We start from the raw sequence: 16,279 nt of genomic DNA on the forward strand, positions 1-16,279 counted from the left end.
CCTGATACCAAAGCCAAAGATACTGCAAGAAAACTATAAATCAATGTCCTTTATAAACACTGCTGCAAAAATCTTCCAAAAAATACTAACAAACAGGATTAACAGTACATTTAAATGATTATACACCATAACTAAGCACAATTTATTCCTTTAATGCAAGGATGATTCAACACATGAAAATCAATCAATGTGATACTACGCACTAACAGGATGAAGGAAAAATTTACATGATCTCAGTTGATACAGGAAGCATCTGACAAAATTCAATGTCCTTTCATGATTTAAAAAAAAAAAAGTACTCTACAACCACTCTACAAACTAAAAATACAAGTAAACTACCTCAACATAATAAAAGCTATATATGAAAAGTCCAAAGCTAACATCATGCTCAATGATGAGAATGCTTTTCAAAACTCCAAGATCTGGAACAAGACAAAGAGGCCCACTTTCACTACTTCTTTCCAACATAAGACTGGAAGTCCTAGTCACAGCAATTAAGCAAGAGAAAGAAAGAAAAGGCATCCAAATTGGAAAAGAAGTAAAATTAGCTCTGTTGATGGCATGATGTTATATACGTAGGGAAAACCCTATAAAGCACTGCACCAAAAACAACTTAAAAAAACCTATTAGAACAATAAACAAATTAAGCTAAATTATAGGACACAAAATCAACTTGCAAAAACTAGTTCCAATTCTATACACTACCAATGAACAATATGAAAGGAAATTAAGAAAACAATTCCATTTACTATTGCACCAAAAGCAATAAAATACTTAGGAATAAACTTAAAATAAGGAGGGGCACCTGGGTGGCACAGCGGTTAAGCGCCTGCCTTCAGCTCAGGGCGTGATCCCGGCGTTATGGGATCGAGCCCCACATCAGGCTCCTCCGCTATGAGCCTGCTTCTTCCTCTCCCACTCCCCCTGCTTGTGTTCCCTCTCTCGCTGGCTGTCTCTGTCAAATAAATAAAGAAAATCTTTAAAAAAAAAAAACTTAAAATAAGGAATCAAAGACTATGTACACTGAAAACTATGAAGTGTTGTTGAAAGAAGTTAAAGAAGACACCAATGAGTGGAAAGATATCCCATCTTCATGATTTGGATTATTTAGTATTATTAAGATGTCAATACTACCTGAAACAATCTACAGAGTCAATGCAATTCCTATCAAAATCCCAATGACTTTTTTGCAGAAGTTGAAAACTCCATCCTAAAATTCATATGGAATTTCAAGGGACCCAAAATAACCAAAATAATCTTGAAAAAAAAGAATGAAGTTGGAAGTTTCACACTTCCTCATTTCAAAACTTATTACAAAGCACAGTAATGAAAACAGTGTGGTACTGTCATTAAAACAGATACACAGACGGAAAGAACAGAACAGAAAGCCCAGAAATATACCTTCACGTATAAGGGTTAAATAATTTTTTAGAAAGTGCCCAGACAATTCAATGGGAAAAGGACAGTCTTTTCAACAAACTGTGCTGGGAAAACTAGCATCCACATGCAAATGAATGAAGTTGGACCCTTTTATCCTACACCATATACTAAAATTAACTCAAAGTATATCAAAGATATAAATATAAGACCTGAAGCTATTAAGGTCTTAGAAGAAAAGATGGGGGAAAGCTTTATGACACTGGATTTGGCAATGATTTCTTGGACGTGACACTAAAAGCAAAGACAACAAAAGAAAAAAACAGACAAATTGGACTATATCAAAATTAAAAACTTCTGCAAATAAAAGTCACTATTACAGGGTGAAAAGGCAGCTCATAAAATGGGAGAAAATATCTACAAATCATATATCTGATAACAGTCTTATATGCCAAAATTATACAAAGAATTCCTACAACAACAACAAAAAAACAAACAACCCAATCCAAAAATGGGCAAAGGACTTGAATAGACATTTCTCCAACAAGATATACAGACAATCAGCACCTAAAAAGATGCTCAATTTCACTAATCATCAAAGAAATGCAAATCAAAGCCACAATAAGGCACACCAGGCGAGCTCAGTCAGTAGAGCATGCAACCCTTGATCTTGGGATTATAAATCCTACATTGTAAGTCCCACACTGGGCGTAGAGATCACTTAAAAAAAAAAAAAAACAGAAAACAAAAAAAAACACAATAAAATATCACTTCACACCCATTAGGATGGCTACTATCAAAAAAACAGAAACAAGCATTGATGGGGTTGTAGAGCAGTTGGAACCTTGGTGCACTGTTGGCAGGATTATAAAATGGAGCAACGGCTACGGAAAATAGTCTGGCAGCTCCTCAAAAATTGAAAATTAGAACTTCCATATGATCCAGCAATCCCACTTCTGGGTATATATCCAAACGAACTGCAATATCTATGAGATATTTGCACACCCATGTGCATAGGAGCATTATTCATAACTGCCAAGAAGTGGAAGCAATCCAAACGTCCGTCGATGGAAGAATGGAGAAACAAAATGTGGTTTATACATACTGTATCTGTTAGTTCTCCAGAGAAACACAACCAATAGGATGTATGCACAGAGATTTATCATAAGTAATTGGTTCATTTGACTACAGAGGCTGGCACGTGTAAAATCTGCAGGGTAAAGTGGCAGGCTGGAGACCCAAGAGAGCCAATGTTCCGCTATGAGTCTGAAGGTAGTCTGCTGAAGAACTATCAAGAGCTGAGGTGGCAGATGAAGTCCAAAGGCAGTCTACTGGAGAATTCTCAATTGCTGAAGGAGGTGGAAGTTTTTTGTTCTCTTCAGGCCTTTAACTGATTGGATGAGGCCCATTCATATTTTGGAAGGCAATCTCTTTTATTCAAAGCCCACCAATTTAAATATTACTCTCCTCCAAAAATACCCTCACAGAAATACCCAGAACAATGTTTGACCAAATACCTGGGCACCGCATGATCCAGCCAAGTTAATACATAAAATTAACCATCATACATACAATGAAATATTATGCTGTCTTAAAAGGAAGGAAATCCTGTCACATGCTACACCATGTATGAACCTTAAGGACATTATGCTAAGTGAAATGAGTCAGTCACAAAAGTACAATTATATGATTTCACTTATATGAGGTAACTAAATGTAGGGTAAGTGCCTGACATTAAGCTTCTGATTGCCAAGACATCCATTTCAAAGATATCATCCTGAATAAACATATTGCCAGGTATATGACAGCCACTAGGTAAAACAACCAGATTAGGACCTATATCACCTATGAATTTCCCCTTACAGAAAAATGCTGAGTGACTTAGATAACTGACCACTTGAGTGACCCTGCTTCCACTCTCCCATGCCCTCATTTCTGCTCTTATGCTTCAAATTAGCCAATAATGAGTGACCCCTCAAAACTCCAGACATTCCACCTGCAAACCCTGATAAAGTCAGAGCCCCAGCTCCTCCCTCTATCCCTGTCTCTCTACCTGGGACCTTACTTGTACCATATACCCTCCAGGACCTGCAGGTAATAAATCCTGTTCCTCAAAATTCCGATTGTTTTTGCTGAGGTGCATCCTGCAAACATTAAGAACCAAAAGGGTCAGTCCAATCACAGCTCGGGCCACCGTGGGGGAAATATCAGTGGAGCTTGCTGTTACGAGAGGCCAAGCGAGTGCCTCAGGCATTCCTAGCTGAGAGCATCACCATCAATAGGTGGGGTGGAACACAACACTAAAGTAGTCAGATTTAGAGAAATAGGAAGTAGACTGATGGTTATTAGAAGCTGGGAAGGGGGCAAGGGGACTTGTTGTTTAATAGGTACAGAGTTCCAGGGCACCTGGGTGGCTCAGTCGGTTAAGCATCTGCCTTTGGCTCAGGTCATGATCCCAGGTTCCTGGGATCAAGTCCCATGTCAGCCTCCCTGCTCAGTGGGAAGCCTGCTTCTCCCTCTCCCTGTCCCCCTGCCCCTCCCCGTTCGTACTCTACAGCTCTCTTTCAAATAAATAAATAAAATCTTCAAAAAAAAAAAAAGATTAAAACAGTAATTTTTATGTTATATATATTTAATCCAATAAGAAAGATGTCAACTAAATGTAATGCAGGCTTTATTTAGATCTCAATTCAAATTAAATAAGATAATCAAGAAAATATAAATAGTGCCTAGATATCTAATGATACTAAATTATTGATTTGGGGGAGTTATATTAGTAAACATTGACTATGTAATAAAAACAGAGTTCTTGGCTCCTAGAATTACATACTGAAATATAAATATATAAATATTTTCTCTGAGATTTGCTTCAAAATAATTTCAAGCCAGGGTGAGGAGCAAGACTAGACCCAAGACTAGCCAGGAGTCGGTAATACTGGAATAAAGCAATGGGTACAGATAATTATATTACACTGTTTCTCTACTTCTCCTTATGTTTGAAAAAAAGGGTTTTTTTGGTTGTTTTTAATGAATGACATCTTAGAATTAAAGAAATAGAGAAATGATGCTATCCTATCACGGAGCAATGCTCTCAGGTACTGCTGAGACCACTGGTCCTAATGGTCTATGGCAGGCAGAATGGCCTACAGACACATCCACATCAAAATTGCTAGAGCTTGTGAACAGTTTAGCTTATGTGCCAAACAGGCTTTAGAGACGTGATTAAGGACATAGACTTTGAGATGAGGGTACCACATTAAATATCTGGATGGGTCCAATGTAATCACAAGAGTCCTCAAAAGCAGAGAACCTTTCTGGGCTGCAGTTAGAGATGAGTTGGAGGAGAGATCTGAAGCTTCACAGGGACTGGCTCTGAAGACAGAGGAAGGGGTCTCAAGCCAGGAATGCCAGTGGCCTCTGGAAGCTGCAAATGGCCCTCAGCTGACAGCCAGCAAGGAGATGGAGACCTCAGTCCTACAACTGCAAGGAACTGAATTCTACCAACATTCTGAGCAAGCAAGGTCATGTGTGCTCTCTTATAACCTCTCCAGAAAGGAACACAGCCTGCTGACACCCTGATTTTAGGCTGGTGAGACTCAGGTGGCAATTCTGACCTACAGAACTGTAAGGTAACAAATGTAATCTTTTAAACTGCTAAAGGTATCATAATCTGACATGGCAGAAGTGGAAAACTAATACATGGTCTAAAACATCTATGACTTTTAATGTTTCTGTCTGCCTTTTACATTTTCCCCCTACTTTCCTTTGGTATAAGGCTATAGTCTATGACTGCTACTTATTCACCACTTCAAATGTGCTATGGGAGTGGAAAGCAAATACACGTTCATTCAATCACTCAACACCAACTAGCAGCTATGCGAGGAGTGCCTGCTCTCTATCAGGCAGGCAGTTAAGCTGGCCACTAGGGCTATAATGGGGACCATACTAAGAGACTGGTGTGTGTACACAGACCTACAGTAGTACGCACACTGGCTTTACCTACAGGCACCCTGACTCCAACCAAACACAACCAGCTATGGGTGCCAGGTGTAGCTAGGCTTAGCAGGTTGCAAAGTTTCTCAGATAACTGGGACCAACAATTTGCAGATGCAAGATTCTTAAAGTGGTTCCAACACCTAGAGCAGGAGTCATCTGAGCTGCGTAGTTAAGTGTGCATTCCCCTGGGCCCAAGACTTCAAAATCCAGCAGGTTTGGGGCATGGGAATCTGCATTTTAACAGGCTCTTCAGTTGATTCTTAGGCATCCCTAAGTTTGAGAAGCAAGCCACAGTGGGGTCCCAGGGGCCCAACCCCAGCTCTCTGGGAGTAACAAGGCTCTGAGCAAAGGCCACAAAGTCTATAAGTAATGTCTAAAAACAACAGTGCAGGGGGAAAAAAAGTACAAACATCTGATGGTAACTGTTTTGATGATTGCAGAGGTAAAATGCTGAGTATACCATTAAGTTTGCAGACTACCCACAAACATGCAAAAATTAAGAAGTTAGTTTGTTCACAAGTTTCTCTAGCAATATAACAAAAAGCATGAAGAGTACATACTAAGCTCTTAACAGTGGCAAATGCTCAGGAGTGGGCTTATAGAAGATTTGCACTTTTTTGTGTTATGCATTTCAGTGTTGTGTGAATATTTAAAAAAAGTATTTACTGTACTTCCTATACGTCTATATTCCAAAATAAAAAGTTTAAAGAAAGCATTTCTTTAGCTCTTAAAAGACTGAAAAAATGTCATTTTGTAAATTATGTAAACTAAAATTAAAGTAAGATCAGCAAAACTGCTAAAATTAAATCCTGATATCTGCATTTATGTCTTCATCTAATTTTGCTATTTTAACCTGGGAACATCTAAAAACCAATACACATATTTAAAGAATATTTCACTTTACCTTTTAGCTACTGAAGATCTTCCATATTGTCTTTTGCGAAGCCTAGCCGTTGAAGACATCTTAAGTCCTAGGAAAGTAAATTGTGTTTTTGTTACGATTAAACAAGAAAACCATTTTACAATATCAATAGCACTGTGAAACATTTATGAGCAGCAATGCTTGCTTCCAACCTCCAGTCATATCAATTTTTCAATCAAACACAACGATGAAGACCAGCTAATCACAACCCTGAGATACCCTCCCAACTCTATTTCTCTGCTAAAGAAAAAGTCTAAGTCAACACAACATCTAGGGAAGATGCAGGGAGCACTGGCAAAAAGGCTCACGGATTAGAGAAAAGGAAAAGAGGTAAATATGAACTAAAATGTACAGTGGCAAGCTGTAATGAAACAAACTTTATTTCACTGATTTCAGTTCCACTTTGGTGTCCTGTCTTCCTTTATAATCATGTGATGCTTGATAAGGAGACATGGCAAAGGCAAACCACCACAAAACACACTGTCCAAGGCCGGATTTGGGGCCAGCAAGGATAGTTTTCTTTTCCTTAACGAATTGATTTGTGTATTGCCTACCTCTGAAAAGATGCTGAGATGTCTATGACTAAAAGGGAGAACAAAGCATTAAAATAAGGAGGAAAAAGAAGCACCAAAATAAGGAACTTTTCCATTATTTTTTTTAAAGATTTATTTATTTGAGAGGTGGGGGGGGAGGGGCAGCGAGAGAATTTCAAGCAGACTCCACGTGGAGCATGGAGCCTGACATGGGGCTTGACCCCACAATGCTGAGATTAAGAATCAGCTGCTCAAATGACTATGCCACCCAGACACCCCTCCATTATTTTAAATGACAATTCACACACCATAAAATTCACCCTTTTAAAGTTAAATTTTATGGTGTTTTTTAGTACATTCACAAAGTTGTACAACCATCGCCACTTACGTAATTCCAGAACATCCTCATCACTGCCCCTCCACCAAAAAGAATTCCAGCAGCAGTCACTCTCTATGCTCTCCTCCTCCCAGCCTCTGGCAACCAATCATGTACTTCCAGTCTCTTTGGAATTACGTATTTCAGACATCTGATTATATAAATGGAATGTCCTCTTTTATGTCTATGGCTTCTTTCATTTAGCATGCTTTGGGATGTTGTGGGATGCATCAGTATTTGTTCCTCTTTATGGCTAAATACTATTCCACTGTATGGATAGACCACATGTTCATCCATTAACCAGTCGATGGTCATTCAGGTTATTTCCACTTGTTGGTTATCATGAACAATGCTGCTATGAACATTTATGTAACAGATTTTTGTGTGAACACATATTCAGTTCTCTTGGGTACACACTTAGGAGTGGAATTGCTAGGTGATAACAGTAATTATGTTTAACTTTTTGAGGAACTGCCAGACTGTTTGCCACATATGCTGTATTATTTTACATTTTCACCAGCAATACATGAGGGTTTCAATTTCTCCCCAACCGTGCCAACACTTGACATGAATTTTAAACAGCAGTCTTCAAATTGGGTACATGGACCTGGGGATAGGAAGACATTCTGTGGGGACCGTGAGCATGAGCATGATGGATACTCCGAACATAATTTCAGGCCCCCTGATTCCATAAGTGCTCCTTCCCACATGGACTTGATTTAACAGGCTGAGGAAAGGCCTGTAACGTCCTTCTCTTCTCACTCAATCACCATATCCCACTGCACAAAAGAAAGACCAACTGCCCAACACCCAGAATCTCACTTGATCCAGTGTATTACCCCAGTGTAAAAACTTCAGAATGAGATTAAGTGTAGAAGGCAGAAGAATGCAAACAATTTCAATAAGAGATACTGAAGGGAAAAGAGACTTATTTCATTCAATTCCCAGCATGGCTCTAAGCACTGCCCATCCTGGAAGAGTGGAATGTTCAACCTAGAGATGGTTGATTTTTTTAATCATATTTGATTACACCATAACCAATAATCAACTAAAAATGGATTGCTGACCTAAATGAAAGAGTCAAAAGTATTAAACTCTTACTTGGGTTAGAGAAAGATTTCTTGGGATATTGCACCAAAAGCACAAGCATTAAAAAATTGACAAGTTGGGGGGAGGTGGGCCTGGGTGGCTTAGTTGGTTAAGCGTCCGACTTTAGATTTCAGCTCAGGTCATGATTTCAGGGTTGTGAGATCAAGTCCCATGTCAGGCTCTGTGCTCAGCGTGGAGCCTGCTTGATTCTCTCTCTCCCTTGACCTCTGCCTCTGCCCTTCGACTTTTGCTGTCTTAAAAAAAAAAAAAAAAAAAAAGCTTAAAAACATTGACAAGCTAATTTTATCAAAACTTTAAAATTTTGTACTTGAAAAGACACCATTAAAAAAATACTTGTAAATCTTATATCTGATAAAGAACTTGTACTTGCACTCTTACAATTCAATCATAAAAAGAAAAATAACCCAATTTTAAAATGGGCAAATTTGTTCTTGTTTTTTTTTTTAAATTTTATTTTATTTTATTTATTTATTTGTTTGAGAGAGAGAGAGAGAACAAGAAGGGGGAGGAGCAGAGGGAAAGAGACAAGCAGACTCCACCCTGAGCATGGAGCCCGACTAGGGGGTCAATCCCAAGATCCTGAGATCATGACCTGAGCCAAAACCAAGAGTTGGACACTCAACCAACTGAACTACCCAGGTGCCCCTAAAATGGGCAAAGGATTGGAGTAGACATTTCTTCAAAGAAGATGTACACATGGCACAAAATACATGAAAAGGTACTCAACATCAGTCATCAGGAAAGTGCAAATCAAAGCTACAATGATATCACATCCGTAAGGATGACCACCATCAAAAAACAGAAAATAAGAAATGCTGGTAAAGGTGTGGAGGAATTGCACACTGGTAGGCATGTAAAATGGTGCAGCCACTATAGAAAACAGAATGGCAGTTCCTCAAACAATTAAAAACAGAATTACCATATCATTCAGTAATTCCACTTCTGGGTATATACCCAAAAGAACTGAAAGCAAGGTCTCCAGAGATGTTTGTACACCCATATTCACACACAATAGCCAAAAGGTGCAAGCAATCCAAGCGTCCATCAGTGGAAGAGTGAATAAACAAAATGTGGTATATACACACAGTGGAATATTATTCAGTCTTAAAAAGGTAGGAAATTCTGACACATGCTACACCACGTATGAATCTTGAGGACATTATACTAGATGGAAAAACCCAGTTACAAAAGGGCAAATACTGTATGAATCCACTTACATGAGGTATCTAGAGTAGTCAAATACATAGAAACAGAAAGCAGAATGGTGGTTGCCTGAGGTTAGGAGGAGGGAGAATAGGAAGTTGTTCAATGTACAAGGAGTTTCAGTTTTGCAAAAAGTCCTGGAGATTGGTTGCATAATAAGGTGAATATACTTAACACCACTTAACTGGATACACAAAAGCAGTTAAGATGGAAGCAACTGGGTGGCTCAGTCAGTTGAGTGTCTGCCTCTTGATTTTGGTTCAGAGCGCCGTGTGGGGCTCCATGCTCGGCAGGGAGTCTGTTTGAGATTCTCTCTCCCTCCCCCCATGCATGCACTCTTTCTCTCTCTCTCTAAAAATAAACGAATGTCTTTTTTAAAAAATGGTTAAGATAGCAATTTTGTCATGTGTGTTTTACCACAGTTTTTTTAATTGACGTATAGATGACACACTACATTAGTTTCAGGTAAGCCACACAGTGACTAGTGACTCACAGGTCTATACATTCTGCTGGGCTCAGCACAAGTGTAGCTACCGTCTGTCACCATACAGCCGTATTGCAACACCACTGACTATATTCTTGGTTTTGTTTTGTTTTGTTTTTTAAACCACAATGAGATAGCACTTCATACTTACTGGGATGGGTATAATCAAAAGGACAAGTGTTGGTGAGATGTGAAGAAACTGGAACCCTCATACATTGCTGGTGGGAATGTAAAATGGCACAGCCACTTTGGAAAGTAGTTTAGCAGGTTCTTAAAAAGTTAAACATAAACAGCAATTCAACCCACCTACCCAAGAAAAATGAAACACATGTCCACACACAGACTTGTGTGTGAATGTTCATAGAAGCATTATTCACAATAACCAAAAGATGAAAACAATTCAAAAGTCCATCAACTGGTGAACAGGTAAAAAGAAAAAAAATGTGGGATATCCATACCATGAAATACTATTCAGCAATAAAAAAGAATTAAGTACTCAGATATGCTAGAACATGGATGAATCTCAAAACCAGTACGCTCAAGTGAAAGCCGGTCACACAAAGGCTACATATTATGGGTGGAGGAGGTCACTGAGAGGACATGACCACCACCTGACCTATGAGCAGGCTCCCAGAAATTGGAGGCTCCTTACCTCCCCATTCCCTGTCCTTGGACTGTGCATCCAGCTTGCCATTCCCACTCCCAGAGGCTGACCTAAGGACAAAGCTTTGAGACAGTGATGTGGCGTTGAGACCATCTGGACAGTACACATGACTGAACGCAGGTTAAGTAAGATCTCTATAGAAACTGTTCAGATTGGGCAGGAGGGTGCAGAGTCTACTTATCTTGCAGCCACCCAAGACACATCTTCTATTTAAGTTCCTTTACTTATTATACCTGACACCTACCAATCTGGAGTGGCTTGCTTCTTTCTTTGGTCTCTCTCTGCCCTCCACCAGTTTCAGATTACACCCAGAAGCTCCGAAGGAGCTTACAAACCAACAAATATAATTATGATTCCATTTATATGAAATATCCAGAAAATGTGAATTCATAGAAACAGAAAGATCACCGGTTGCCCAGGGCAGAATGTGAAGTGACTAAAAAGGTGTGTGGGGCATCTTTCTGGTGTCACAAAAATGCTCTAAAATTGACTGTGGTAATGGTATTATGTAAATTTACTAAAAATCATTAAATTTAAAACAAGTGAATTATGTGGTATATAAATTATATAACTTAATAAGCTGTTTTTAAAAAGTGAACTCAGACTTCTGGGTTGGACAGTGAGGGTCAATTTGGCCAGATAGGTGCTTTGCCACACAACTTCCATAAACTAAATCAGTGAAATCTACAATTCCTGGATTTTACTCAAAATAGGATTAAAATATGCATATGAAAACCACAGGATAGGATGGTCATGATATCCTTTGCAACTCCTTAGAAGTATAATTTTAAAAATATATATTTTAGTTGTCAATTTACAAATGTGTAAGGAGAAAATAAATTTTTCCACCACGAGCTTGAGAACAGGGTCACCCCACAGGTCAGCCTGTCATGGAAACTAGCAAAATAAAACCTCACCCTAGAAACTAGTGGTTACCCACCCAAATGCAAAAGCATTCTCAACACTTAACTAAGGGCAGAATTAGAAAGCCAACACTGAATTGCAATCAGCCTCTTGTCTGCTCTCATTTCTCCATCATGGCAGAGCCATGGCAAAACAGAGAGCCTCTTGGCCCCCACTGCCCCTGGGACTGGGGCAAAGCTGAAATACAAAGATGACCAAAAGCAAAACAAAACCATAAATCTCAGTTTGGAACTTTCAAGATTCAATTCCTTCAAGAGCTGTATATATATTTTTTAGTTTATTTATTTAACTAATCTCTACACCCAAAGAGGAACTCCAACTCAAGACCCCCAAGGTCAAGAGTCTCATACTTCTCCCACTGAGCCAGCCAGGCACCCTTCTTTCAAGAGTAATACTGACGTTAACTGATTTTTTCCCAGTCACTGAACTCCCCAGAGAAGGCCCAACCATGCCATACTCGCTCAAAAGCCTCTTTCAATCACAGGGCACAACCCTCTTGATCACCCCTATACTCCCAAGCCTAGCCAACCCTGGCCTCAGACTCCCCGACTCAGGCATGGAGCTTGGCGCACGGGATACAGGGTGAGCAGATAAGAGCACGGTCTTGCCCTCCTGGGGATAATTAATCAAACATTAAACAGTCAAAACAGTTATTAAATAATCACTGAAGCAAAATTACAACCGTGTGGTTAACAGGCAGGGAAGCGGAGGCACTTTGGCAATGGTCCAACAGGAGAATATATCTGTTCTAAACCTTTATCCATATTAACTCATTTAGCCATCAAAAGATTCTGTAAGGTAAGTTCTATTATTACCCCATTTGGGGGGGATGAGAAAAGTGGGCATAGAGAGGTAAGGTACCTTGCCCAGGGACACACAGCTCGTCAGCAGTCCACCCACATTCACACACGGGTCTGACTCCAGAAGCCTGGTGTCATCACCAAATCCGCTGCCTCGGTAAATACTGGAGGAAAGAAGGAACTGGAGACGGCCAAGGCACATTAGCAAGACTCTCCCGAGGAGGTAAAGGGAGGCCGGGGCAGAGCTGAGCCACAGAGCACCGACCTGCAGGTGACGAGGACACGCCATGGCGGGAAGGCAAGAGGATGGCCAGGAAGGCTGTAAAGGAGGCAGGAGAGGCTGCTGGGGCTTCCCGGTTCATCCCAAGGTAGCACGTCCGGCCCACCTGCCCACTTCTCAAATGGGGAAACTGAGGCCCCCAAGGAGCCAGAACGCAGGTTCTCAGGCGCCGGCCAGCCTCAGCCTCCCCAAGCTCTCCAGCCGTGAGGTGGTGAGGGGTGCAGGGGCTGCAGGGAGGCGAGGCCAGGACACTTACCTGGCCTGACCAAGGCGTTCTTCCAGGGTTCTCTCAGGCAGCGTCCCGGGCCTTTCCTCAAGCCTCTCCACTCCCAAGTAGCCCCGCGCGCCTGCACCCCCGCCCCCAGCAGGCCCCGCCCACCACACCCGTGGGCCGCCCACAGCGCCCCTGCGGGCTGGGAGGCGCAGGCGCACACCCTGTCTTCTTAACCGACTGTTTTCTTTTTCGTTCCTTTTCCTCTTCCCCTTCCTTGCGCGTCACTCCTTGCCCTTCCCTCCCTCGCCTTTCCTTTGCCTTTCATGTTTTCAATCACACCGTCGTTCTTTAACTCATTCTTACATTTAACCAGTATGTGTGCAAAAACACAAAAAGCAGGGGCGCCTGGGTGGCTCAGTTGTTAAGCGTCTGCCTTCGGCTCAGGACGTGATCCCGGCATCCCGGAATCGAGTCCCACATCAGGCTCCTCGGCTAGGAGCCTGCTTCTTCCTCTCCCACTCCCCTGCGGTGTTCCCTCTCTTGCTGGCTGTCTCTCTGTCACATAAATAAATAAAATCTTTTAAAAAAACAAAAAACAAAACAAAACAAAAAAACAAAAAGCAAGCAAAACACTTAAATGTGTGCCAGAAACGGCTCACTGGGAATAAAGCAGCGAAGACAAAATTCCTGTGCCCATCAGCTTACGTTCTAGAAGAGGACAACAAATGAGTGGCTTTCCAACTCTGTTACCCCCACCCACAGATGCAACACATTTAAATCCCTTTCCAGTACACCTACGCACATACACACACCCATTAAACTAAAACTCTAGTTTCACAAAGCAACACTTACCTTGTAGTTTGGCAGCTCCTCAAATGACAACCGGAAAACTTGTGACCAAGCACAACTAACTTTGTTAGACTTCCTGCAGTAATGAAGAATGCTACCTTGACAATCTCAGTAGTATTTCAGAATAGGGGGACAAGGAAAGGAAATGTGTAGGGTTGGGGTCTGGGCTCGGGTAGCTCAAGCAGGTCTTTCAAGACAAGAAGTGCCTGGGAGTCCCTAAGACCTAACAAGCAAGAAAGATGTTACAAAGTAGGTGGAAAGACTGAATTTTAGAAGGACATTTTTATTTCCTTTAGTTTATTGGCTAGCAATGATTGAGTTTAAAAGGCTATAGAACTTCCTCTTTAGTCAGATAGGCTTTTTTTTTAAAAAAAAAAAAGATTGTATTTATTTATTTCAGAGAGAGAGAGAGAAAGAGCACAAGCAGGGGGAGCTGCAGGCAGAGGGAGAGGGAGAAGCATGCTCCCCACTGAGCAAGGAGCCCAATATGGGGCTGGATGCCAGGACCCTGGGATCATGACCTGAGCTGCAGTCGGGTGCTTAACCAACTGAGCCACTCAGACGCACCGCCTTTTTTTTTAAAGTAGGTTCCACACCCAGCACAGAGCCCAATGTGGGACTCAAACCCACAACTCTGAGATCAAGACCTGAGCAGAGACCAAGAGTTGGTCGCCCAACCAACGGGCCATGCAGGCGCCCCATAATAATACAGCTTTAATGAAAATCAACCTCCTAATTTAATTTTTTTAATTTTTATTTATTTATTTGAGAGAGAGAGAGAACATGAGCAGGGAGGAGGGGCAGAGGGAGAGGGAGAAGCAGACTCTCCGCCGAGCAGGGAGCCAGACGTGCGACTTGATCCCCAAGACCCGGGGATCAGGACCTGAGCCGAAAGCAGACGCATAACTGACTGAGCCACCCAGGCACCCCATTCTCCTAGGTTTTTTGTTTTTTTTTTTTTTAAGATTTTATTTATTTATTTGACAGAGAGACAGCCAGCGAGAGAGGGAACACAGCAGGGGGAGTGGGAGAGGAAGAAGCAGGCTCCCAGCGGAGGAGCCCGATGTGGGACTCGATCCCAGAACGCTGGGATCACACCGTGAGCCGAAGGCAGACGCTTAACGACTGCGCCACCCAGGTGCCCCCCATTCTCCTAGTTTTAAAGAAATGTTAAATGTAATTTCCTTTATATTTATGTACTAAATAAATTATAAATTTTGAATTATTCTTAAAAACAGGGATTGTTTGAGATTGGGCAAATGTCTTGACATAAATTTTAGGATTAGTGAACACAGCAAGGCAAGGATCTTAAAGCAAGTCTCAGTAAGTAAACTGCTATTTGACAGGCAACTTGTTATCCCGGATGAGCAATCCCAATGGGATTCCCAGTGTGAGAGCCCATTCTGCAAACTGTCCAGAAAAATAGGTTTGAACAAATTCCTAAGCCAAACAATTATTTATTGGTTTATAGCTTTATCTTAATCATTTCTCCTGTACTCTACAGGTCAAAGCAATAGCAAAGAGCACCCAGAATCAAGGAAAGGGGAACAGACCCCATCTCTTGATGTAAGGAATATCAAAGAATGTGACCAACTTAAATCCTCCACATTTGAGGGCGCCTGCCTGGCTCAGTGGGTAGAATATGTGACGCTTGATCTTGGGGTTGTGAGTTCAAGCCCCATGCTAGATGAAGAGATTACTGAAAAAATAAAATCTTAAAAAAAAAAATTCCTCCACATTTGGATTATTTAGAAAATAAGGAGTTCCTTCTTCTGAGCTAAAGAGAGAACAGGGATATAGGAGAGGCAGGGCACATGGATTGGCTGATCATTGCCAATTAAACTTTCCTTCTGGGGGCACCTGTGTGGCTCAGTCAGTTAAGCATCTGCCTTCGGCTCAGGTCATGCAAGGGTCATGGAATCGAGCTTCATGTTGGGCTGTCTACCTGTTCAGCAAGGAGTCTGCTTCTCCCTCTCCTTCTCCCCCTCCCCTTGCTTGTGTCCTCTCTCAAATAAATAAGCAAAGTCTTTTTTAAAAATTAAAAAATGAAATAAATGAACTTTCTTCCTGTCAGGGAAACCTAAATATAACTTCTCTTGCACTCTCTAGTGCCAACCTTGGGTCTCAAGGTTGGGTCCCGTCTTCCCAAATACATTTTCCTTTTCAACAAACCACATCATAAAATGAATTAGGCTGGTGTTCTTTAGGTCTATGACTGTATCAACTTTCAAAAAAGTCATATTCCCCCCTGTTTTTGTCTCCAAAAAGGTGTTTTACCTGTTTTGGCTAGGAAATGGGGAATATTGGAAAGTGACCAGCATACAAAGCAAAATGGAAATATGCATAGTGATCAGTTTTCTCTAAGGACTGGATATTGAATGAGCCATTTGTAACCAGCTATAATATACCCAGAAAAAAAATGATAAACCTAAAAAAAAGGTTAATGTGAAAGCAATTCTTTCCATCTTCACATAAAGGTAAATGGGCAGAGAGTGAAGAGCAGCATGACCAGAATAAGCCTAAGAAGATCTAAAGAGCAAAACCAGA

General features: G+C 41.1%; 1 protein-coding gene across 3 annotated transcripts in view; it reads right to left on the reverse strand.

Moving 5' to 3' along the window:
• LOC123798478 (uncharacterized) overlaps positions 1–16,279 on the reverse strand; it is a 54,585-nt gene that overhangs the window by 27,493 nt on the left and 10,813 nt on the right. For 2 of the 3 annotated variants that reach the window (XM_087870410.1, XM_045806931.2), the window contains exon 2: positions 6,278–6,344. In XM_087870410.1, the coding sequence (XP_087726536.1) occupies positions 6,278–6,336 (59 nt within the window). In that variant the 5' untranslated portion in view covers positions 6,337–6,344. Of the gene's footprint in view, positions 1–6,277; positions 6,345–12,925; positions 13,990–16,279 lie in introns of those variants that run through there. The other variant, XM_087870409.1, reaches the window with a different exon arrangement.

The sequence above is a fragment of the Ursus americanus genome, chromosome 21 (assembly GCF_024610735.1).
Source record: "Ursus americanus isolate L20-20 chromosome 21, mUrsAme1.1.p, whole genome shotgun sequence".
In the NCBI taxonomy this organism is placed as follows: domain Eukaryota; kingdom Metazoa; phylum Chordata; class Mammalia; order Carnivora; family Ursidae; genus Ursus; species Ursus americanus.